This window comes from Macaca thibetana, chromosome 12 (genome assembly GCF_024542745.1).
Source record: "Macaca thibetana thibetana isolate TM-01 chromosome 12, ASM2454274v1, whole genome shotgun sequence".
NCBI classification, from domain to species: domain Eukaryota; kingdom Metazoa; phylum Chordata; class Mammalia; order Primates; family Cercopithecidae; genus Macaca; species Macaca thibetana.
Genome location: NC_065589.1, coordinates 23019955 through 23045009, shown reverse-complemented (window position 1 = coordinate 23045009; position 25055 = coordinate 23019955). Strand labels below are relative to the sequence as shown.

The 25055-nt window shown below is 51.9% G+C and overlaps 2 protein-coding genes across 4 annotated transcripts in view; one reads left to right on the top strand and one right to left on the bottom strand.

Moving 5' to 3' along the window:
- Positions 1-25055, bottom strand: part of CHPF (chondroitin polymerizing factor) — a 424210-nt gene that overhangs the window by 57122 nt on the left and 342033 nt on the right. The window lies entirely within an intron of this gene.
- STK11IP (serine/threonine kinase 11 interacting protein) lies at positions 221-24607 on the top strand. Of its 3 annotated transcripts, none has more exons than XM_050752373.1 (25): positions 221-2315; positions 2509-2595; positions 5635-5840; positions 6048-6122; positions 6396-6491; positions 6876-6983; positions 7107-7178; positions 12838-12964; positions 13185-13288; positions 13423-13518; positions 13709-13750; positions 13944-14090; positions 14285-14369; positions 15277-15660; positions 15811-16016; positions 16322-16438; positions 16588-16765; positions 18835-19065; positions 19186-19289; positions 20348-20445; positions 21381-21559; positions 21776-21857; positions 22092-22162; positions 22708-22955; positions 24202-24607. In XM_050752373.1, the coding sequence occupies exons 2-25, from the start codon at positions 2535-2537 to the stop codon at positions 24349-24351; spliced, it is 3267 nt and encodes a 1088-aa protein (XP_050608330.1). In that variant the 5' UTR covers positions 221-2315; positions 2509-2534; the 3' UTR covers positions 24352-24607. The 3 variants fall into 3 exon arrangements, with proteins under 3 accessions (XP_050608330.1, XP_050608329.1, XP_050608331.1); XM_050752372.1 differs by having other exon boundaries at positions 221-2341; XM_050752374.1 differs by lacking the exons at positions 221-2315; positions 2509-2595 and adding an exon at positions 5499-5546.

The following is a 25055-nucleotide window of genomic DNA, read 5'->3' as shown; positions in this document are numbered from 1 at the left end:
ATTTCAAGACACTGCAATGTCAGGGACTTCAAAAGTCAAAAGTATCTGTTTCTTGCCCAAGAGGGGCAGAGTTGGCAGTTAACCGTTTGGGAGAATCTGCCCTCCTAAGTTCCAGATGATTAATAAACAGGGACTGACAATCGTCAGGTTATAGGATTAACACGTCAACAAAATATACTGAGCTCTTACTCTGACTTTGTATTTGCATACTAGTTAGCTGTCGCAGGGGCTGAAAAGGTGTGATACCTTTCTTCCTCACCATAAGGGTCAGAGCAGACACTCGTATAACAAAAGATAGGTTAAGAGAAAAACTTAAACTAAGAAGTTTATTTAATCAAAGTTTTACATGACATAGCCTTCAGAAATGGCTACCCAAACAGCCAGGGAAAACTGTTTCTAATGCTTAGATTCTATGAAGAATGGACAGTCTGGAGTAATGTGGTTGGGCAAAAAGTGTGCCACTTAATAGTAACAGACAGCAGGGGGAAACCCAACAAGGCCTTTCTGTGTAGTATTCCTTCCTCCCAGGTATAAGGCAGGATCTCTTCCAAAATGAGGGTCTTAGGGGCCTACTATCAGATAAGGTAGGCCAGATAAGTTCTTTATGGCCAGATTTTTTTTTTTTTTTTTTTTTTTTAAATGGAGTTTCCCTCTTATTGTCCGGGCTGGAGTGCGATGGCATGATCTTGGCTCACGGCAACCTCTTGTCTGCCGGGTTCAAGTGATTCTCCTGCCTCAGACTCCTGAGTAGCTGGGATTACAGGCATGCACCACCACGCCAGGCTAATTTTGTACTTTTAGAAGAGACAGGGTTTTTCCCTGTTGGTCGGGCTGGTCTCCAACTCCCGACCTCAGGTGATCCACCAGCCTCGGCCTCCCAAAGTGCTGGGACTACAGCCACCACGCCTGGCCACAGCCAGCTCTTACATAGAAAGGTGGGGGAAGTTTAGGTTTTATGGCTGGCTTTGCAGGAGAGGGCTTCTAGTTTCTATGACTCATCTTGGGGAAGAGGAATTCTGGTTTCTATGGCTTGCCTTGGGGGAGAAAGGCGGCTGGGAGACAGGAGGGCAGAAGGTCAGGGAGACTGTGCCTGAGGCTTCCAGTATCTTTTCGTTCAAAATAGTCAGCATGCCAAAGCGCCATATTTTGGTGTATTGTTTTTCTGAGCTCCAACACTGCTTCGGATGTATCTCCACTTACTTTATTTAACCTAAAAGGCTTTCAGCTCAGAGCACAAGTAGTATGCCATGAATGCAATTATTTTATTTAACCTAAAAGGCTTTCAGCTCAGAGCACAAGTAGTATGCCATGAATGCAAAATTGTGTGGTTCAAATATTCAAAATATTTGCCATTTCAAGTATTTTGTCTTTAGAGAATAAAATCTTTCAAATCTGGCAACTTGGGATCAAGATGACTATGACCCTATTCCTCCTTTCAACTGGCTTATGATTCATTTTGATTTTCCTCTGTAGAAACGGGGCACTTCATGAAAGAAACTTTCCCTGAAAACCAGGAATTCTGTAAGACCTTTTTGCTAATCTAGTTCAGTAGTTGACAATAGCATCTGACGGGGAGCCTGGTGAAAGCTACCATGAGAATTCGGAAGCAGGAAGCTTTCGCAGTCCTGGCGCTACTGGTTACTAATTGAACGACCTTCGCAAGTAACCTAGCTTCTGTGAACCTGTTTTCTCATTTTCAAACGCGGTTGAATAACTACTTTTCAACTAGGATGTTATGAAAGGTAATAGGGTAAAGACAAAGGACTAGGTTCGCGTGGAGCCCAGTACTGCTGAAGGAAAGATACACGAGTTTCGAGGGAGACTAAGGAAAAGAAGCAAAGGACCCCAGAGGTGATATCCTTGGTAGCCTCAGCTTTTACATCTAAGTCCATCCTACGGCGGACACGCTCTCCTTTCACTGGAAAATGACTGTTTGCTTCGAAACAATTTTTCTCTAACAGAAAGCTCCATTTCTCTAAACTTGGCTTCCCCGCGCAGTTTGCAAACGAGTCAGGGTTTCCTCAATGGCGCGACAGGCTCGCCGAAAGCCAAGCGAGAGTCCCACGCTGCGCAGGGCGGGGGAATAACGGGGGCCCAGATACGGGACACGCCCCCCACGACGCCACCGCACCCACAACCGCGGAGAGACCGCCCCTCCCGAGCCAGCCCCCGCACCGCCCCTTTTCGATTCGTTTGCATGACCTACGGCGCGGTTTCCGGCGGCAGAGGCGTGTTTTCCGGTCGTCCCTTGGCTCGATTTTCTTCCGGGGAGGGACTTCCTTTCCATCATTGATAGGCGCCGCGCAGCTGAGCTGGTAGGAGGACCAAACGGGGAGGGTCGGTATGTCTGACCAGGGCTTATGTTCCTCCAAAGGGCGGCCAGGAAGATGCTCTTCCTCGCTCTTCTTTCTCGCCTTTTTCTCTGCACGACGCCTCGGTTTGCGTGGACGCCCTGGGCTTTTGGCACTACCGCCCACCTGAGGCTCTTCCGCTTCCTCTTTCCCCCAGGCTCCGCCCCCTAGCGTCCCGTGGCCATGACGACCGCTCAGCGGGACTCCCTGGTGTGGAAGCTCGCGGGGCTGCTGCGGGAGTCCGGTGAGTGGACTTCCGGTTGAGCTGGGCCTCGGACGAGGTAGGGGTGGTGCCTTCTGGAGACATGCCCTGAGAGTCACGGAGTTACGACTGGTAGGGTCACCAGGTGTCAGAGTTCAATTTCTTTACTATTTCCAGATTTGTTCGCCCTTACAGGGGGCCTTTGCCTGTGATAGCCCAAACCCTAGCCGTCCTTTGAGGCCAAACTCCGGTATCCCTCCCTCCGTGCCTTCTCTGACACTGTCAGAAGGAAGTGATCGTTACCTGACTGAAAGCTCCTCAGGACCAGGGACTGATCTCGATCATAATCATTGTCGTGTAGCAAGGTACTAAGTACAGTAGATGGAAGCACGAGATTTGGAGTCGGACCCACCTGGGTTGGAATATCAACCCTCTTTCAAACTTGCCAAACTGTTTCCTGAGGCTCAGTTTTCCTCACACATTGCCATAATGATTGTACTTAACAGTTGTGGGGATTCGTTGTAATTCATGTATTTAGTACAATGCCTGCAAGTATAGTAACTGCTTACAGTTGGGAGCTATTGTTATTGTAATGACTTCCCTGGTGGTTGGCACTGTGCCTGGGCACAGTGGAGCCACAGTAGTTGTTGAGTACTTGGTTGGCATTAATTGTGGTAGAAAAAGCCTTAGCTTTGAGATCAAATAGGAGAAGTAACTTCCTGCCAATTATATGATCTCAATCAAGATTTTTCACTTTTTTGAACCTCAATTTTCATATCTGTAAGATGGGGTTAACAGTGCTCTTTGGGAGATTCTGAGAAAGTTTGAATGAGATATCAAAGTCATCTGGTACATACTACAGTTAATGTTAGCTGTCCTCCATCACTCCATGCTCCCATTGATGATATCTGTGGAAACTCTCTTTCTAGCAGCTTTCTTTTCTTTCTTTTCTTCTTTTCGAGACAGAGTCTTGCTGTGTCACCTAGGCTGGAGTGCAGTGGCGCAATCTCAGCTCACTGCAACCTCCACCTCCCGGGATCAAGTGATTCTCCTGCCTCAGCCGCCTGAGTAGCTGGGACTACAGGTGTGCACCACCATGACCGGCTAATTTTTGTATTTTTAGTAGACACGGGGTTTCACCATGTTGGCCAGGTTGGTCTTGAACTCCTGACCTCAAGTGATTAACCTGCCTTGGCCTCCCAAAGTGCTAGGATTAAAGTCGTGAGGCACGGCACCTGGCCAGTAGCAGTTTTATTTCCTGGCTTGTATTGATAACTTTGCAAATGTCTTATATCCTTCTCTGGGAGGAGACAACTAGGAGGCCCTTTGAGCGTGGGAAGAGTCCTTGAACCATGTCTGTATCCATCCTCAGTGTCTAGTATATACAGAATCCTTCATGTCAGGTTGTAGGACTTGTTAATTTATTCAGCGATGAATGGTGGGTGTGTGAATGTGTGACTACAAGGAGGTAGCAGGAGAAGAGCTTTGTGGCAGCAGAATAGTTTCGTATCTTGATTGCGTGGCTGCAGGAATTTATATAAACAGCATATAGCTATATATACATATTGTACCAACATCAGTGTCCTGATTTCTTTTTTTTTCTTTTGAGACCGAGTCTCGCTCTGTCACCCAGGCTGGAGTCCAGTGATGTGATCTTGGCTCACTGCAACCCCCGCCTCTCAGGTTCAAGTGATTCTTCTGCCTCAGCCTCACGAGTAGCTGGGACTACAGGCGTGTGCCACCATGCCCTGCTAATGTTTGTATTTTTAGGAGAAACAGGGTTTCAGCATATTGGCCAGGCTGGTCTTGAACTCCGGACCTCATGATCCACCTGCTTTGGCCTCCCAAAGTGCTGGGATTACAGGCGTGAGCCACTGTGCCTGCCCTTTTTTTTTTTTTTTTTTTTTTGAGATGGAGTTTAGCTCTGTCACCCAGGCTGGAGTGCAATGGCTCAATCTTGGCTCAGTGCAACCTCTGCCTCCTGGCTTCCAGCTGTTCTCCTGCCTCAGCCCCTCGAGTAGCTGGGATTACAGGTGCGTTTCACTATGCCCAGCTTAGAATATTTGTATTTTTAGTAGAGACGAGGTTAGAGTCCTAGAATAATTTTTTGTATTTTTAGTGGAGATGGGTTTCACCATGTTGGCCAGGTTGGTCCTGAGCTCCTGACCTCAAGTGATTAACCTGCCTTGGCCTCCCAAAGTCCTGGGATTATAGGCCTGGGCCACGGCACCCAGCTCAGTGTCCTGACTCTGATATTGTACTATAGTTATATAAAATGTAACCGTTAGGGAAAACTGGGTAAAGGATATAGGGGACCTTTCTGTACTGTTTCTGCAACATCTTTTGACTCTATCTATACTTATTATATTTTTTAAGCCAAAAAAAATTCCTTCATGCCTAGCTTGTAGCTGCACTTTTTTAGGTGCAGTGATGAATACCAGGGTGATCAAAAGATGTCCTCAAGGATGAAAGTCTCATTAGAGAGAGCATTTTTAACAGACAGCAGTAACAATGCCTTAGTGCTGTAACGAATAGTTATTCTTTCTATGGCATACTTTTTAGTATTGCTTGAAAGTTTCTACAGATGTGCTTTGCAATCAGAAAATGAAATAAAGATAAGACATCCAATTAACTTTTATGTAATAATGAGTGACTGCAATGTGAAAATTCAGCAGTATTACTTCTTGAGGCAGCTTCCTGGAGGAGGCTGGTCTCAAGCCGGGTGGTGGAAGGGGGTGTTTCAGAACATGAGAGAACTGTGAACCAAGTTGGCTGTATTTCCAGCACTGTCAGTAGATGAAGCTCTTTTGAGCAGAATGTGAAAGAAAATTTGGAAGAGTTGGTTGGAGTTGTGTAGCCAAGCAGTCTCATTAGGCTGAATGAAATCGTAGGACTTTTTTTTTTGAAGATGAGGGGAGCCATTGAATGCTTTTGAGCTGTGAAGGAGATAGAAAATTTGATCCTGCAATAGAACATCTACAATATGGATTGGAGTGGGTATATTTTGGCATAGCAGAGTCTTAGAATAAAGGGAAAAATCTTTTCACTGTGTCTTCCCTCCTGTCTGCCCTCTTTCTGCAGGGGATGTGGTCCTGTCTGGCTGTAGCACCCTGAGCCTGCTCACTCCCACACTGCAACAGCTGAACCATGTATTTGAGCTGCACCTGGGGCCGTGGGGCCCTGGCCAGACAGGCTTTGTGGCTCTGCCCTCCCATCCTGCTGACTCTCCTGTCATCCTTCAGCTTCAGTTTCTCTTCGATGTGCTGCAGAAAACGCTTTCACTCAAGGTTCTGGGTGTGGGGAAGGGGCAGGATGTGCAAGGAGCCCAAGAGAATGATGGAAGTTGGGGGTAGGGTAGGGGTGTGAAAGTCTGCACTGCCAGGATCCAGAGGGTGTCAGAGGTACCAGTGGTTGTGCTAAGAAAGGAATGTTGAGGACAGGGAGATCTGCTGTGCCTCAGTAAATGGAGTTATTTATTTATTTTTTTTCTTCAGCTGGTCCATGTTCCTGGTCCTGGCCCCCCAGGGCCCATCAAGATTTTCCCCTTCAAATCCCTTCGGCACCTGGAGGTATGGGGACACGGGGGGATGTTGGTGCACAGCACCCAACTTGAGGCCGCCCCTGGGGATAGGAAAGAGAAGGGCCTCTTTGGTGAGGAGGCCAGGCCTGAGTATACCCATTGCTCTTCAGTAATGTGATATCCACTGTCTTTCCATTTACTGCTTCCCTAAACCATAGCTGGGCTTTGTGGTCTTCTCCCTCCTCCCAACTAGGAGATATGGGGATGAGGTCTTTGTCTTCTGTGGGGTTCTGCCTTCCTCCCTCCCCTTTCCTTGTCCCAGCTCCGAGGTGTTCCCCTTCACTCTCTGCATGGCCTCCGAGGCATCTACTCCCAGCTGGAGACCCTGATTTGCAGCAGGAGCCTCCAGACATTAGAGGTAAGGAGGGTGAGGGGTGAGCTCAGACGCCTCATCCTGAGAGACGTAGAGGACCGAGCTCTGATATTCTTCCCTCTCTGCAGCTCTCCCTGCCTCCTGCTTCTTGCTAGACAGTGTCCTCCCTCCCTCTCTGTGTTCCCGCAGCACTCAGTACCAGCCCATATATTTACAGTCGTACCTACCGTATTACATTACATATTCTAGTGTCTACCTTCCCGCTCTCCCCACAGTGAGTTCTTGGGTCAGGGACCTGGGCTTTAAGCCTGTATCTTCAGATGGAGTTCAGTGTATAAAAAATGAATGAGTGACTGGGTGGTAGAGCTTGGCCTTGGCATGGGGAGGAGGGGGAGAGTGGGGTAATGAAGCACCCATCCGCCCACTCAGGAGCTCCTCTCAGCCTGCGGTGGTGACTTCTGCTCTGCCCTCCCTTGGCTGGCTCTGCTTTCTGCCAACTTCAGCTACAATGCACTGACCGCCTTAGACAGCTCCCTGGTGAGTGCCTTGAGAGGGTTTCGAGGAAGGGCAAGGCCAGGCCTTTGGGGAGGAGGACCAGCTGGTTGACCAGATAGTATTGTAGTGAACATCGATTCTCTGCCTCTTTCCCATCTCTCTCAGCGCCTCTTGTCAGCTCTGCGTTTCTTGAACCTAAGCCACAATCAAGTCCAGGACTGCCAGGGATTCCTGATGGTGAGTATGGGCAGTCTGGCAGCTGGTACACCATGGGTCTTTGATTGCTCTGTTCTCACTCTCTCTCCTTGACCGGCTTTTACTCCCACCTTGCTCTTGCCATGAGGGTGGAGCTGCATTCTGGGAGATAGCACTGCTTAGGCACTAGCATCAGACAAACCAGAGTTCAAATCTCAACTTCTAATACCTGTACAACTTGGAGCAAGTTAGTTACCTCTTGGTTTCTTTACCTGTAAAATAGAAATCACAAGAGTACCTGCTTTTTTTTTTTTTTTTTTTGAGATGGAGTCTTGCTCTGTCACCCAGGTTGGAGTGCAATGGTGCAATCTCAGCTCACTGCAACCTCTGCCCCTGGGTTCAAGCAATTCTCTTGCCTCAGCCTCCCAAGTAGCTGGGACTACAGGCACGTGCCGCCACACCTGGCTAATTTTTATATTTCTAGTAGAGACAGGGTTTCATCATGTTGGTCAGGCTGGTCTTGAACTGCTGACCTCAGGTGATTCACCCACCTCGGCCTCCCAAAGTGCTGGGATTACAGGTGTGAGCCACCACGCCTGGCCAAATACCTGCTTGTATAGTATTAAAATGATTGTGAAGAAGTACCCGATGTTACTTAGTCTAGTGCCTAACTCAGAAACTGGCAGCTTTTGTGATCATGACGAAGAACCTTTCTTCTGGGTCCTCCCATCCACCTGTCAGAGATAAAGCCGAGCTAGTTAAAGTGGTAACGACAGATTTTTATCAGTGATAAACTATTGCAGCGGGGAGGAGGGTGCAACGTAAACTGAACGCCACTTTAATTTGTGCAGAGGTGACTGGGCATTTTAAAAGGAGAGCGAGGGAATAGGAAGGGGAACTGTGAGGGTTTGAGCAGAGTAAGGGAAGTGGAAATGTACAAAAAGCAGAAGTGGAGGTTGGACCACATGAAGCCCTTCCGGGTTTGCTAAAGGTTAGGCTTCTACCTTCCCACAAAGACTGGGAGACGGGAGCCCTGTCATCAGGTGTTGGCTGGAACAAATGGGAAGTTCTTTTGGCAGCCTTGACTTTTCCCAGGCAGGAACTTAAGGGGGCTAGAGTCGCCATTCTAGGGATGTATCCTTATGTTAGAACTTTGCTGTTTTTGTTAAAGTTTTTTACTGTGGGGGTTGGAGGAGTCAAAAAAATCCTTTGTGTTGAATTTTGTTGAACTTGTGCTAAACAAGTCTGCAGTTCTTAACAGGCCGAAGTTGAGGCCTAGTCAAAAAGAAGGCCCAGAGGAGCCCAAGTAGGGTTTGATCAAGGTGAGAATCTTTGTCAGTCCCTCCTCTAATTCGAGGAAAGAAGAGACACTCCGCCTTCCCCCGAACAATATAAATCCTTTTCTTCCTTGATCACTTCCTTTTGTTCACTAAAAACCAACTGAGCCATTCGTTGGTACTTGGTAGGAGATGAGTTTTGCTGGATGGTGCGAGTGACCGGGCATTTAATGGTAGACATTTCTATGGAAACAAAAAGGAAAACAAAGATGAATGGTTGAAAGAGACTGTAAATCCATTTTCTGAGTCCAGAGGGCAGCCAGTTGAGATTTCTAGGTGTTGAGCTCTATGTTTCTTTAGCTGGTGGAATGAGGATAGCGGTGGCAACCGATGGCTTTCTTGGTTTGTAGTTTGAATGTTTGTGGTGACGGCATAGACAGTGTTGCAGTCATGCTTATTTCCCTCAACAGAGTCTGGAAGATACAGGAGTGTCAGTGGACTTTCTTTTTTTCTTTTCTTTTTTTTTTTTATGAGATGGAGTTTTGCTCTTGTTGCCCAGGCTGGAGTGCAATGGCGTGATCTCAGTTCACCGTCACCTCCGCCTCCTGGGTTCAAGCAATTCTCCTGCCTTAGCCTCCCGAGTAGCGCCCACCACCACACCCAGCTAATTTTGTATTTTTACAAATAAAAGTGAAAGATGGGGTTACAAGTAAAGATGGGGTTTCTCCATGTTGGTCAGGCTGGTCTCGAATTCCTGACCTCAGGTAATCTGCCTGCCTTGGCCTTCCAAAGTGTTGGGATTATAGGCGTGAGCCACCGCACCCGGCCTCAGTGGACTTTCTAAGAGGCTCATATCACAGTAGCTCCAGGCATGTAGGTTATCCACACGTGATCTGTAGATGATGTATCTTTTGAAGTTCATATCACCTAGTCCAACTTTATCTCATAGGGCTTTTGTTAAGATCCTGGGGGAGGCCTGGCGCAGTGGCTTATGCCTGTAATCCCAGCTCTTTGGGAGGCCAAGGTGGGTGGATCGTCTGAGGTTGGGAGTTCGAGACCAGCCTGACGCCAACATGGAGAAACCGCATTTCTACAAAAATGCAAAATTGGCCAGGTATGGTGGTGCATGCCTGTAATCCCAGCTACTTGGGAAGGCTGAGGCAGGAGAATTGCTTGAGCCCGGGGAGCAGAGGTTGCAGTGAGCAGAGGTCACGCCATTGCACTCCAGCCTGGGCAACGGGAGTGAAACTACGTCTCAAGAAAAAAAAAAAAAGATCCTTGGGGGAAAGGGCAGCTATAAGTCACCTAAAATTCCACTAAGGATCTGGGCACTCAGGTTTTAGTTCTCAGTGATGCCAAGTTGGGAGGAAGAAAATTGGAAATGTTAGTTTGGAAAATTGCAGCCAAATAATGAAGAAAACGAGAAGAATTGAGACTTTGGTAAGGGCTGATGTGTAGGATAGCAGGACCCATTCCAGTTGACAGGTAGATAATACAACTTCAAAGAAAATGAACAGGACTAGAATCTGGTAACCCATAAGGATGTATTAATAGTTTTTTCATTAAAACAGATTTCTCTAAGGTCACTCCCCTTTTGATTAAAAACAGTGAAAGTAGGATTATTCTTTTTTACAGAATAAGTCTGATCCTGTTAGATTTGGTCTGCTTATTTACATAAGTGTAGTAAGAAAGGTAATTGACCACAGAGGCCCTTTTTAAGTTTGCTTTCCTGGAACTTTTTATAAGGACTCTCAGACTGGACTTTTAAACTCTCTCGAGGTTAGGAAGCCAAGAACGTGCCATCAGACTTCACGTAGAGTACCTATAGATTTGTGAATTCTTCTCTTCTTAACGTCTCCAAAATATCCTAAGATTCCTGGGCCTGCCAGGATCTAGCCTTTGCCACTAATTTGTAAGTCTGGGAACCCTGTAAGCCAAGTGGCAGGCTGGTTTTTCCAAGAGGGCTTTGTAAGCATTGGCTCCGTGGAGTCAGCTTTCGTTCCTTAAAACTGTCTGGCCGTATCTGATTTTATGCATTATTTTAAAACATGACATTCCAGTTATATTTTAAAAGTCCAGTCAAAGCCTCGTTATATAACCAATTTTCCCCATTATGTCCTGTTACAAGGAGGGCTGACCCTACTGAACCTGTGAAAATAACCATATTGCCACGTAAATAAGAATGCCCAATGGGAGTTCCTGAATTCTGGAGGGATCAGGCATGGAGAAAAGATAAATGCTTCATATATATTTTTTATAAAAGTATAATTTACTAAACTGTTTCATGTGTTAGATCACATAAAAGAAAAGAGAAAGAGGTTCCTTATATCTGGAAAATAGGACATTCAAGAACCAACAGTATTTTAAACAAAAGCCATTAAAACTATACTCATTCTTTACCAGTTCATTCAGTTTTATGTAGTCAATTCTTATTGTGCTTGATCTTGGGTTAGCAGTGTTATAAATCCATCAGCTCTTTCATTAGAGTTTTGGAAATTCTGACTTGGTCCAGTGGTATGATATCAAAGTTGTTTAAGCAATACCACCAAAAGCCTTTGCCCTGGAGGACCTAGCATAGTCCTTTTCTATGGGTCTCTGCAGCAGTCTCTCTTTGTTGAAGGTGAGTACTCTGGGCTGTAGCCGATTGTAAGAACTTTTAGGAAGCAGGGTAAAACAGTAACTCTGTGGATGATAAGAGTTAAATGGTCTGCTTCCATGAGTTTTGTTTTGTTTTTTTTTTAAACCCTCAGTTGGTTGCTTTTGAAGGTCTCTGAGTCCCTTGAGACCCCCAGTAGGGGCAGAGGACCTAAATTTTGAGTGACTGTAGGGAGTTGAGGGTCTGGAATATGAAGGGAACGGTCTAGCAGGGTGAGTAGGGGTGAAGAAGGAGGGGACTTGAAGGGGAACCTGTCAGGGGTTCCTTCAGGAGCTGAAGGAAAGAGGAAAGGTGGGAGAAGGAGGAAAGGGGAGCAGAGGTGATGCGAATAGGGGCTCTTAGAGGAGCCAGACTGGGGAGATCTTAAGTTTCCCAAATAAGCCGTTGAAGTTCCAGATTATCCTTAGTAGAGTGTTGCGAACAGGAAAGGAAATGGACAGAGTTAGTGCCGTAGTGGTGACATATACTGTGTAGTCAGCAGTGGTTTGAGAAGAGGGTTTCAGTTGACTGTGAAGTCCATGGGAGGAGCAGGATCAAGGAGGGAAAACAGAGAGGACTCAAAACACAGCCATGAAGTACTTTTAGCCCAGGAGTCAGGGAGTGAATTCTTGCTTGAAACAGAGTGAGGAAGAACTTCCAGCCTAGGAGGTGCCTTTCACACAAAGCTTGGGACTCTAACCAAGTTTCGTGAGTGTACTTGGAATCATGAGAGTCAAAAGCTTCCTCACTCTGCTTCAGTGGATGTTTGTCACAGGCACTGGGCTGGGAGTCAGACTCACTGATGAATCCCCATTGATCAGTCAGGAGCGAAGGCAAAGGCATCAAAAGTGTGCAGCTTGGGGTCCCAAGTGAGAGGGCTGGGGGTGTCTGACGATGAATCTGACCCAATTCAAGTCATGACACTAGGTGGCTGTCATGGATAATGCTGGACACTAGATTTTAATCAGTAATAAACAATTGCAGTAGTGAAGAGGGTCGAGTGTAGTCTATTTTTGTGCAGGGGTCACTGGGTATTTTATTTTATTTTATGTATTTTTTCGAGATGGAGTCTTGCTCTGTCACCCAGGCTGGAGTGCAGTGGTGCCTGCGGGTTCAAGTGATTCTCGTGCCTCAGCCTCCCAAGTAGCTGGGATTACAGGCGCGCGCCACCACGCCCAGCTAATTTTTGTATTTTTAGTAGAGATGGGGTTTCACCATGTTGGCCAGGCTAGTCTCGAACTTCTGGCCTCAAGTGATCCGCCCTCTTTGGCCTCCCAGAGTGCTGGGATTACCGGCGTGAGCCACTGCGCCTGGCCGATTGGGCATTTTAAAAGGTGGGGGAGTGGACAGGGGAATGGTAGGGCCTTGAGCAGAGCTGGGAAAGTGGAAATAAGGTTGGTCCACGTGAAACCCATCTGGGTTTGCTAACTAACTGGCACTTATCAAAATAAGGCCCTTACCCTTTTACAGAGACTGGGAGATGGGGCCCTATCTTTAGGAGCTGGCTGAAACAAATGGGAAATTCTTTTGGCAGCTTTGACTTTTCCCAGGCAGGAACTTAAGGGGGTTGGAGTCACCATGCTCAAGATGTGACCTTGAACTATTAGGAACAGTGCTGGTGTTGTTCAAGTCTTTTAACGTGGGAGTAGGGGTGGATGAAATCATTTGTGCCGAGCGTGTGCAGTTTTATATAGCCCGAGGTTGAGGCCTAGTCTAGAAGAGATCTTAGAGGACCCTGACTAGAGTTTGGTCAACAAGAGAATCTTTTTCACCCCTGTACCCCTGCCAGGATTTGTGTGAACTCCACCATCTGGACATCTCCTATAATCGCCTGCATTTGGTGCCAAGAATGGGACCCTCAGGGGCTGCTCTGGGGATCCTGATACTGCGAGGCAACGAGCTTCGGAGCCTGCATGGTGAGTGGGGGTGTGTGATGGGGCAAGCACGGAGGGGAAGGGGGAGAGTGAGGTTCGGGCTGGCCTGGGTACCATGTGCCTCTAGAGCCTTGAGAGGGCTTGTGGGGAGTGCAGGGGTGCTCCGGCTGGTCTTTCTGTGCACCCTCCCCGAGTGCATGTACCACACTCACCTGCGTGTACTCATCTGCGTGCCCTTCCTTCCTTCTTGCCCCCATCCCAGGCCTGGAGCAGCTGAGGAATCTGCGGCACCTGGATTTGGCATACAACCTACTAGAAGGACATAGGGAGCTGTCGCCACTGTGGCTGCTGACTGAGCTCCGCAAGGTGAGATGGCAGTGCATCAGGGGCCTGAGAGCCACCCTTGCAGCCACCCCCCTATGCTGGTTTGGTCAGTGCCTTCTTCACACAGGGAGGGCCAGGCCCCAGGCCCTCCTCATTCTCCGCTTCCTGCCCTTCAGCTCTACCTGGAGGGGAACCCTCTTTGGTTCCACCCTGCGCACCGAGTGGCCACTGCCCAGTACTTGTCACCTCGGGCCAGGGAGGCTGCTACTGGCGTGAGTGATCGTCCTATGTCCACTCTGCTTCCTCTTTCCTGCCCAGTCCTCCCCTACCTTGCACCGTCTTGCCATCCCTGGGTGAGGGGCCGAGGACCTGGACCCTGCTTACTGTGTTGTCAATACCTGGAACTCAGCAGGATGGACCCCACCACATACTCCCTTCCCCACCCTTTTTGTCTTTGCTCAGTTCCTTCTCGATGGCAAGGTCTTGTTGCTGACAGATTCTCAGGTCGGTGTGGTCAGGGGGCGAGGACTGTTGGGGAAGACATGAAGGGAGGGCCCTGGGGAGAGAACACAGGGCTGGCTGGTGACAGGGTCTTCCTGGTCAGTGGAAAGTAGGGTCCTGCCTTTTGGCTGGCTTGGGCAAGGCAGAGGTGCTCCCAGTCTCCATCCTTTCTCTCCTTCCTGTTGTCAAATACCAGACTCACACATCCTTGGGGCTCAGCCCCACGGGCCCACCTTTGCCCTGGCCAGTGGGGAGTACTCCTGAAACCTCAGGTGGCCCTGACCTGAGTGACAGCCTCTCCTCGGGGGGTGTTTTGGCCCAGGCCCCACTTCATAAGGTTAAGGTAAGCAGCGTCCTCCGCTGCCTCATGCCTGGGGTGGGGTGTCTCTCTGGGGACTCTGGGCTGCAGTGGGCAGGGAATGGTAGGAACTGTGCTTGCACGTGGTCGGGGTTTCTTTGATAGGTTGGATGGCCAGCCGTGGATGGCAGGGCTGGAGGCTTGGCTTTCACAGAACTTCTTCCCTCCACTAACCTCAGAGCCGAGTCCGTGTAAGGCGGGCAAGCATCTCTGAACCCAGTGATACGGACCCGGAGCCCCGAACTCTGAAACCCTCTCCAGCTGGTAAGTCAGCTTCACCCCACTAACTCTCTCGTCCAGGTCCAGCTCACTCTGATTTTTAAGTTACGGTGAAGGTGTGCTGGAAGAAATGTTATTTTTTGTTGGTAGAGTATTATAGAGGGCTTCTTAGTCTTTCTTCTTTTCTTTTAGTTTAGAGAAAGGAGAAGACTGCTTCTGGGAGCATTTTGAAAACTTTTTGAGGAACATTAATTTTGTGGGGTGTCAAGAGATCGTGTAGGCCAGGTGCAGTGGCTTACATCGGTAATCCCAGCACTTTGGGAGGCCGAGGTGGGAGGATTGCCTGAGCCCAGGAGTTTGAGACCAGCTTGGGCAACACAGAGAGACGCCCATTTCTCCAAAAAAATTTTTAAATTAGCCTGACATGGTGGTGTGCACCTGTAGTCCTATCTGCTTGGGAAGCTGAGGCAGGAGGATCGCTAGAGCCTGATAGTTCAAGGTTTCAGTGAGCTGTGATTGTGCCACTGCACTGTAACCTGGTGACCGAATAAGACCCCATCTCTTAAAAAAACTAAAACCCAAAACCAAAAGAAAATATATATGTGTATATATATATATAAAATAATAGGATTGTGGCCAGAGAAGTTTGGGAAATGTGAGGTTGAAGAGAAATAGATGTGTTCGCTGCAGGCCGTCTCAGGACCTTTAGGATGCTGTCATGCATGCTGAGTCTCCAGAAGCAGCATAGGATGCCCAGCTTGGATTGCACTTGACCACAGTGTTCCATAGGACACACTTCAGTACACGCCGCGGAGGGGACACCTGTAGCCTCCCCTGCCCCTGTCCCCATACACAGTCCATTGCCCCCTCATTGCTGAGGAGCACCATTGAAGGATTTGGGGCCATCTGTGTGGGGTGGGCTTGCTCAGCTCTGGGTTCCCCTCCTGCCCAGGATGGTTCGTGCAGCAGCACCGGGAGCTGGAGCTCATGAGCAGCTTCCGGGAACGGTTTGGCCGCAACTGGCTGCAGTACAGGAGTCACCTGGAGGCCTCTGGAAACCCTCTGCCGGCCACCCCCACCTCTCCTGCCCCCAGCACACCTCTAGCCAGCTCCCAGGGCCCTGACACTACACCCAGACCTCCACCCCTGCAGGAGGAAGCCAGAGGCCCCCGGGAGTCACCACAAAAAATGTCAGAGGAGGTCAGGGCAGAGCCACAGGAGGAGGAGGAGGAGAAGGAAAGGGAGGAGGAGGAGAAGGAGGGGGAGATGGTGGAACAGGGAGAAGAGGAGGCAGGAGAGGAGGAAGAAGAGGAGCAGGACCAGAAGGAAGTGGAAGGTGAGCCCTCTGTGGGCTGGGGCGAGCTGGGGCCAGCGGCCGTTGGGATGTTTGTGCGTGGTGGGGCCTGGTGGGTGGAGGGCCAGTGCGGGGGAGGGCGGCGTGTGGGTACTTTCCCTCCCTGCAGGGCTTCTCTCGGTCTCTCCACAGCGGAGCTCTGTCGCCCCATGTTGGTGTGTCCCCTGGAGGGGCCTGAGGGCATGCAGGGCAGGGAATGCTTTCTCAGGGTCACTTCTGCCCACCTGTTTGAGGTGGAACTCCAAGCAGCTCGCACCCTGGAGCGACTGGAGCTCCAGAGTCTGGAGGCTGCTGAGATAGAGCCGGAGGCCCAGGCCCAGAGATCACCTGGGCCCACGGTGAGTTGGGGGCGGCAGGGCACTGAAGGAGCCAGCTATGGGCACATGGCTGTTGTGTGCCCTGCACTGGGCTGGGCATTTCCCACAGTCTCTCCTTGGCACTAGGAGTCGAGGAGGGGAGCCTCAGAGGTTGCAAGCGCTTGGGAGGCTGGGCTGAGGAGCAGGGATTCCGTGCTCGAGCTTGGACGTCAGCACAGGCCTTTAACAGGCTCCAGAGCTCCTGCCGTCCTCCACGCTCTCAGCATCCCTCATCCCTCTGATCACCGCTCCTGCTGATTTTCACCCAGTCCCCCTCTTCTGCGCAGGGCTCAGATCTGCTCCCTGGAGCCCCCGTCCTCAGTCTGCGCTTCTCCTACATCTGCCCTGACCGGCAGTTGCGTCGCTATTTGGTGCTGGAGCCTGATGCCCACGCAGCTGTCCAGGTGACGGGGCCTAGAGTAGGGGCCCAGGAGGCTGTGGGGATTAAGAGAGCCAGAGGGGAGCGGCAGCAGGCCTGAGGGCCAGGGGCCTGTAAGAGGTGTCCCTCTGGGGTCCGCCTGCTCACAGCTGCCTCTGATCCACCCTCTGTCAGGAGCTGCTTGCTGTGTTGACCCCAGTCACCAATGTGGCTCGGGAACAGCTTGGGGAGGCCAGGGACCTCCTGCTGGGTAGATTCCAGTGTCTACGCTGTGGCCATGAGTTCAAGCCAGAGGAGCCCAGGCTGGGATTGGACAGTGAGGAAGGCTGGAGGCCTCTGTTCCAAAAGACAGGTATAAGGCCTGCCCTTGACCTCTCTGCCCACATGCCTCCCCTGTTGCAGGGAAAGTGGCTCTGTGTAGGGGAGTGTGAAGGGGGAGCCCCAGGGAGAAGGGGCTAGAGTGGAGACCAGTTGTTCTGCCTGGAGGAAAAAGAAAACCGCCTGCCTGCTGCATTTACAAAAAGGGAAACAGAAAAAAAGAAGAAACTATATCCTGCTTTTTTTGTTTTTTTTTTTTCTTTTAACTCTAAAAGTCAGGAAATGCAATCTCTGTAACTGTGCTTGAACTCATTATTTTTTCATAACTTGAAACCTTGTTTGTGTTGGGTTTTTTTTTTGGCTGATATTTCAGACACTACATAAAACCTGACGAGCCCTCATGCAGTATTGGATGGTGGTGCTGCACCTGCCAGCAAGTGTAGCTGTTGAGTGACATGCTCGGGGAGTTGGCTTGGTTTGTCCTTCCCGGCTGACCTTGAAAGCTACATAATGTCCTGTGGCATTTCTTCATGCGCTAATCCTTAAAACAAGAATTGTTTCCATTTTAGACCAGTCAGAAAGTACTATCTTTGAAGAAGACATTGAAGAAGAAATAAATATTCTTGATAACAGCTATGTGGAAATGCCAGAATTTTATTAGCCAGTTTTCTCTTCTTGGCGGCAGCTGGAGCAGGGGTTTACATTTTATTCAGAAAATGGAGCCCTGCTCTGTTCTCCACTGTGAACTAGCCTGGGCATGCAGCCTTAGCGACACAGTGCAAACAAACACAGCCGCCAGCCCCTCCCGGACCCTGGCTCTACACCATGAGTCGCTGTGGACTCGGGAGCCTCTTCCATGATGGTGTTATTAATGAACGCTACTGTGGGCTCTGTTCTCCTTTCATTTTTTTTTTTTTTGAGACGGAGTCTCGCTCTGTCACCCAGGCTGGAGTGCAGTGGCGCGACTGCGGTTCACTGCAAGCTCCGCCTCCTGGGTTCACGCCATTCTCCTGCCTCAGCCTCCCGAGTAGCTGGGACTACAGGCGCCCGCCACCACGCCCAGCTAATTCTTTTGCATTTTTAGTAGAGACGGAGTTTCACGGTGTTAGCCAGGATGGTCTCAATCTCCTGACCTCGTGATCCGCCCGCCTCCCAAAGTGCTGGGATTACAGGCATGTGCCACCGTGCCTGGCCAACTGTTCTTTCATTTGCACCTCAGTTACCTCCTCTGAACAAAGAAGGGAATGAACTCACCCCATGGTGCTGTTATGCTATTTAAATGTGACAGTAAGGCACCAAGCAGAGGGCCTGGCACAACACAAAGGTCCCCTGTAAATGGTAGCTGCTGCCGTTGCCCCAAGCTATATGGTCCTGGGCAGCGTGTGTAAAGGATTTAATCTTTTCTTTACTCGTTGCAAAATGGGATAGGGAGAGTTTCTCTGGTAATGAAATGTGATCATACTGGCATGGGAGCTAGCACACGCCCAGCACAGTGCAGCTGCTCAGAGTGCTGCGTCTCTCATTGCTGATCCGTGTCCTGATTCCTTCCCGGCTTCCTGACACTAAGGATGAGTATAAGATAGACTCTATTGTCATCCCTAATTTATAGATGAGGAACCAGGTTCATAGAGCTTAGATGACTTGCCCATGATTACAGAGCCATTAATTGATGGAGCCTAGAATTGGACCCAAATATGGCAAGAGAGTTCTCTCTGTCTTTCGAGACCTGTTGATTTTGGTCTTTCAGACGTTGCTAGGAGAGCCCTGAAGTAACTTGATCAGCCCAAGTCTGTAGGAGGGCGTAAGAGCAGGGCCTGGTTGTGTTTGACCCAGTCAGAGAGGGCCTAGAGTTAGAAGGTAGAGTGCACTTTGAGGAGGTTGTGGGCCAGGGTTAGCTCATCCCTCCCTGGGTTGGGGAGTGATCAGTCGACAGCTGTACTGGGAGAGAGGGAGCTGGTGGGTTGGGGCGCGGTAGTTGTGTATGAAGCTGGAGACTTGGGCTCAGGGAAGACCTGAGAGTGGGAAAGGAACATCAAGAGCATGGTGGGAGTTGTGGCACTTTGTGGGGGAGGCTCACGGGGACCGTGTCCATCTTCCCTCCAGAATCTCCTGCTGTGTGTCCTAATTGTGGTAGTGACCACGTGGTTCTCCTGACTGTGTCCGGGGGATCCCCCAACAGGGAGCAGAAACAGGGAGAGCAGTCTCTGGCTCCCTCTCCGTCTGCCAGCCCTGTCTGCCACCCTCCTGGCCATGGTGACCACCATGACAGGGCCAAGAACAGCCCACCTCAGGCACTGAGCACCCGTGACCACAGTAGTTGGAGCCTCAGTCCCCGTGAGTATAGGCAAAACAAGACATAGATGGGTTTGGGGAAGGGAAGGGACACTGATGGGGAGGTAGAGATGGAGCCCAGGGGCTGCCACGGGCAGGCTGATGTCCCCTCATGGCCCTCAGCCCCTGAGCGCTGCAGCCTCCGCTCTGTGGACCACCGACTCCGGCTCTTCCTGGATGTTGAGGTGCTCAGCGAGGCCCAGGAGGAGTTCCAGTGCTGCCTCAAGGTCTGTGCTCCCTGACACTGCCCATGCCCCCAGCTGGCCAGGGTGCCCACTCGTTTCCATCATAGCCAACTGAGTCAGATCACTCTGGAGTCACCTGATGCTGGCTTCTGGTTTCAACCCCAGCAGCTGCTTGCTGTGTGGCCGTGGACCCATTCCTTGGCATTTGAGTCCCAGTTGTTGCCCATCTGCAATGGAGATAGCCATGCCTCCCTGACACACTGGAGTGCATCAGAGGTCGTGTTGAAGCTGCCCAGCCCCTGGCACTCATCAGTGGGGCCTTCTAGTAGTATTATAAACCCATGATGTTATTAGGCCTTTGTTGTGCACCTTTTGTGCTAGACACTGAGGATCTACAGATCCATCTTGCCCTTGATCTTACAGTCTGGTGTGAGAAGTTCACAATGATTGTGCAATATGCAAGTGCTGTAATCGGGCTAAGGCCCTAGAAGGGGTATCTAGTCCAGCTTGAGTGGGTCAAGGAGTCTTCCTGGGAGGTGATGTCTAAGCTAAGTCTTGAAGGATAAGGAGTAGGGAGGAAAAGAATGTATTAGGTAAAGGAAGCAGCAAATGCATGGAGGCCCCAGACTGTCACCGGTAGGGGGAGCTGCCCAGGATGAAGGCATCTGGATGTGCAGGGTGAGGGGCAGGGGTCCCGAGAGGACTCTGGGGGGCTGGCAGGGGCCAGGTCAGGAGCTGCCTCCTGTGTCCGCCAAGGAGTTTGGACTTGGTCTTGAGGGCCACCGGGAGCCACTGAAGGATTTGAAATGGGGCAGTGATGGTCAGTTTTGTGCCTTAGAACAGTTAGTCTGGTGGAGCGTGGAGCGGGTGAGGTGACAGGCAGGGAAGCCAGCTGCCGACACTCTGAGCGAGCAGGGGCTGCAAGGCAGAGAGCGATGGTGGATGAAGAGGCTGTCGAGTGTCAGGGAAGCTCCATAGACTGCTGGGTGGGCAGTGGGAAGGTCAGGCCGAGGGTGCTGTCACCAGGAACTCGGCTTTCAGTCTGGCCCCACCTCCCCAGACCTCCCATCAGGTGTCTCACCAACTTCCTCTTCCCCCAGGTGCCAGTGGCATTGGCAGGCCACACCGGGGAGTTCATGTGCCTTGTGGTTGTGTCTGACCACAGGCTGTACCTGTTGAAGGTGACTGGGGAGATGCGGTGAGCGAGGGGGGAGATGCGGTGAGCGAGGGGGGAGATGGGGCAAGTGAAGGGGGAGATGGGGCAAGCGAGGGGGGGAGATGGGGCGAGCGAGGCGGGGAGATGGAGCGAGTGAGGCGGGGAGATGGGGCGAGCGAGGGGGTAGATGGGGCCAGCGGGGGGAGATGGGGTGAGTGAGGGGGGGAGATGGGGTGAGGGGGAAGATGGGGTGAGTGGAGGGGGAGATGGGATAAGCGAGGTGGGCGATGGTGTGAATGAGGGGGAGATGGGGTGTGCAAGGCAGGGAGATGGGGTGTGCAAGGCAGGGAGATGGGGTGATGAGCGAGGTGGGGAGATGGGGGTGATGAGTGAGGGGGGAGATGGGGTGAGTTGGGGGAAGATGGGGTGATGAGCAAGGCGGGGAGATGGGGTGATGAGTGAGGGGGGAGATGGGGTGAGCAAGGCGGGGAGATGGGGTGATAAGCGAGGCGGGGAGATGGGGTGAGTGAGGGGGGAGATGGGGTGAGTGTGGGGGAAGATGGGGTGATGAGCGAGGTGGGGAGATGGGGTGATGAGTGAGGGGGGAGATGGGGTGAGTGTAGGGGGAAATGGGGTGATGAGCGAGGTGGGGAGATGGGGTGATGAGTGAGGGGGGAGATGGGGTGTGCAAGGCGGGGAGATGGGGTGATGAGCGAGGCGGGGAGATGGGGTGATGAGCGAGGCGGGGAGATGGGGTGAATGAGGGGGAGATGGGGTGAGTGAGGGGGAGATGGGGTGAGTGGGGGGGAGATGGGGTGATGAGTGAGGGGGAGATGGGGTGAGTGACGGGGGAGATGGAAATGCGGTAAGTGCACGGGGGTGATGCAGTGAGTGAGGTGGGTGCAGCCAGGGCAGGGCTTCCCTGGGACTCTCACTCCACCCTCACTCTTCTCCATCGCTCTGTCCTCTCTCCACAGTGAGCCTCCAGCTAGCTGGCTGCAGCTGACCCTGGCCGTTCCCCTGCAAGATCTGAGTGGCATAGAGCTGGGCCTGGCAGGCCAGAGCCTGCAGCTGGAGTGGGCAGCTGGGGCGGGCCGCTGTGTGCTGCTGCCCCGAGATGCCAGGCGTTGCCGGGCCTTCCTAGAGGAGCTCCTTGGTGAGGGGGGAAGGGAAGGCAGGAGGGTGGGCAGGGTCCTGGGGCCGAGCTCCCCACCTGGTGCTCAGTAGTGGAGACAGAGAGGGAACAGGACTTGCCCCTTGTAGAAGTTTCTCAAATCCAGAAATGTGGAGAACAGAAAGGGATTGAGAGGTGGTGAGTTTAGGCTGGAGGAGAGCAGAGCCTTCTAAAGTTCCCTGGCCTGGCTCTGTCTAGATGTCTTGCAGTCTCTGCCCCCTGCCTGGAGGAACTGTGTCAGTGCCACAGAGGAGGAGGTCACCCCCCAGCACCGGCTCTGGTGAGTCGATAGGAGGCAGAGGCTGGGGTTGCTGCTCAATCCTCTTTTTCACAGAGCACCAGACATGGCCCTGTGCTGAGTAGGTCCTGGGCAGCCACCTGTCCTCATGCCATGCCCCCCATGGGCCCCTAACGCCTCCTCCCAATGCCCTGCAAGTCTTTCTTCCCACTCCCCTCCCTCCAAGTCCTTCCCACACCTTAGCGGATCTTCCTGTGCCTGCCATGTTCCCCCTAGGCCATTGCTGGAAAAAGACTCATCCTCGGAGGCTCCCCAGTTCTTCTACCTTCGGGCGTTCCTGGTGGAAGGTGAGGCCTCTGTGCTGCTGATGCTTCCCTGGTCTCTGTACCCCACCTTGTCACAGGCACTGGCCCACGCCCAGCACCCGTACAGTGCCTTCGTAGCCACTGACAGTTCCTGGAACCTGGGCTTCCTCTCACTTGAGAGCATAGCCAAGTAACAGCCTCAGTGTGCCCTGACTCTCTAGGCGGGGTCAGGAGGCCCCCAGGATCCTCAGTTACCCAGAGCCTTTGCTCTCAGGCCCGGGCTTTCTATGAAGTGGAGCAGCGTGGCTGAGTCAGCCCTGCCTCATCAGTCAGAGAGGGCGAGGGCGGAGCCTTGTTTCTGTGTAGGGTGGGTGTGGGACAGTGGAGGGTGGTAGGCCTCAGAGGTGTTCCAGACTAGAGATGCCTGGAGCTTGGGAAAGGGAGGGTCTTGGCCCCAGGGGCACAGGCTGCTTTGTGACCCACCTGAGTGTGGTTCACGCCTCTTCTCCCCAGCAGCACTGGGACGCTGGCCCCAGGAATCTGGGCCCCTCCATGACCTTCCACTCTGGGTGCCTCTTTCCCTACAGGCCCTTCCACCTGCCTTGTATCCCTGTTGCTGACTCCGTCCACCCTGTTCCTGTTAGAGGAGGACGCTGCAGGGCCCCTGGCAGAGCCCCCACCTCCAACAGCATCTGGCGAAGCCTCTGAGAAGGTGCCTTCCTCCGGGCCGGGCCCTGTTGTGCGTGTCAGGGAGCAGCAGCCACTCAGCAGCCTGAGCTCCGTTTTGCTCTACCGCTCAGCCCCTGAGGACTTGCGGCTGCTCTTCTACGATGAGGTGTGTGTGTGTATGTCCAGTGAGAGAGGGAGGGAGGGGAGATGGCGAGCACAGGTTGGGGCCATGAGGGCAGGGTGGGGAATGGGTCTCGGAACCCTGGGCATTGGCGGCAAGATGGCACTTACAGATGAGAGAACACCATCCTGGCTAACACGGTGAAACCCCGTCTCTACTAAAAATACAAAAAATGATTCAGGCGTGGTGGTGCGTGCCTGTAGTCCCAGCTACTTGGAGGCTGAGGCAGGAGAATGGCGTGAACCCAGGAGGCGGAGCTTGCAGTGAGCCGAGATGGTGCCACTGCACTCCAGTCTGGGCGACAAAGCGAGACTCTGTCTCAAAAAAAAAAAACCCAAAAAAACCCAAAAAAAACAAAAAACAGATGAGAGAACTGGTGTTGGAGGAACTGGGGGACTCTGGGCTTGGATGAGCACCAAGTCAGAGAGGGAGGCAGCTGTAGGTGGGGGAGACACCTGGACTGAGAGCCCAGCCATTTATTAGCCGTGAGGCTTTCTTTCTTTTTTTTTTTTTTGAGGCAGAGTCTCACTCTGTCACCCAGGCTGGAGTGCAGTGGCCGGATCTCAGCTCACTGCAAGCTCCGCCTCCTGGGTTTATGCCATTCTCCTGCCTCAGCCTCCCGAGTAGCTGGGACTACAGGCGCCCGCCACCTCGCCCGGCTAATTTTTTTTGTATTTTTTAGTGGAGACGGGGTTTCACCGTGTTAGCCAGGATGGTCTCGATCTCCTGACCTCGTGATCCACCCGCCTCGGCCTCCCAAAGTGCTGGGATTACAGGCATGAATCACCGCGCCCAGCCAGCTGTGAGGCTTTCAGTGAGGTTTCCGGCAGCTTTGAGTTGGCAGGATTGGGCCGGTTGTATGCCAGCCGTTTGGCCTTTGTGACCACCACCTGGGGAGATACTGTTACTGGTCCTATTTACAGATGAGGAAGCTGAGGCTTGGGGCTGTTAACCAGTTTGCCCAGGCCAAAGTGGTGGAGCCAGGAATTGAATCCACAGTTCCCTGAAATTGTGTCCGCATCTTCTGTACAACAGGGAAGATGAAGGGGACAGGTCCTCTGGAGGCTTTCAGTAAACGTTGACTGGATTCTGTTTACAAAGCTCAGTCAGGATCTTTTACGCGGAGTGACACGGGCCTGGGGGAGGGGTGAGGCCTTCCCGGAGACCTCCCCTGGGCTCACCCTGATGTGGTCCCCATGAGCCTCGCCTTGCTAACTGCTCGCTCTGCCAGGTGTCCCGGCTGGAGAGCTTCTGGGCACTCCGTGTAGTGTGTCAAGAGCAGCTGACAGCCCTGCTTGCCTGGATCCGGGAACCGTGGGAGGAGCTGTTTTCCATCGGACTCCGGACTGTGATCCAAGAGGCACTGGCCCTTGACCGATGAGGGTCCCACGCCGACCTTGGCCCTGACCTCAGGAGCCACACTGTAGACATTCCCTCTGCTGGTCTCTGGGTCTGGCTTCCAGGCTCTGGCTGTGGACTTCTTCAGCCTCTGGGTACTAGCCAGTGAGGCACCAAATGACCCAGGGCTTAAGGGAGAGGCGAGAGAATGATCTGGCCTCAGGGGACAGGCCACGTGGTCAGGAGGAATATTTTTCCTGCACTTTTTCTCAGGTATCAATAAAGTTGTTTCCAACTCATAGGTCATGTGTGGTACTTAGATGTCACTCATAAGGCCTGCCGTTCCCCTAACCTCCTGACAGAAGCTATCCCGCCCATCACCTTTCCTGAATGGGCAGCTCCAGTCAGCCTTGTTTGTACCATGAGACCCCATCTCCAACCCAACTGTGGTCCCAGCGTGGGGGATCCAGTAGAACTCATGACCCACGGGCACACAGCCCCAAGCTGGCAGTGACCTGTCATGTGGCCTGGCATGGAATTGCTGCTGGGCCACACAGAGTCCCGCTCTCTTGAATTTTATGTGGGAAGTAGTGAGGACTTCAGGCTCTCGCAGAGAGTGTCTGGGGAGAGGGTGTGTGGAGTTGAGTGGTGACCTTTGCTTCCTGCCATTGCCTTCTCAGCACCGCCTCACTCAGCCCGGAGGCCTGGATAGTCAGCCCCACTCCCTCACCTCTTATCTCCAAGTCT

Excerpts from the sequence above, each read along its gene's own strand:
- STK11IP (XM_050752373.1), top strand. The coding sequence starts at position 2,535 with ATGACGACCGCTCAGCGGGACTCCCTGGTGTGGAAGCTCGCGGGGCTG. Across the intron at positions 5,841-6,047 it reads AGAAAACGCTTTCACTCAAG|CTGGTCCATGTTCCTGGTCC; the intron begins GTTCTGGGTGTG and ends TTTTTTCTTCAG. Across the intron at positions 14,370-15,276 it reads TCTGAAACCCTCTCCAGCTG|GATGGTTCGTGCAGCAGCAC; the intron begins GTAAGTCAGCTT and ends CCTCCTGCCCAG.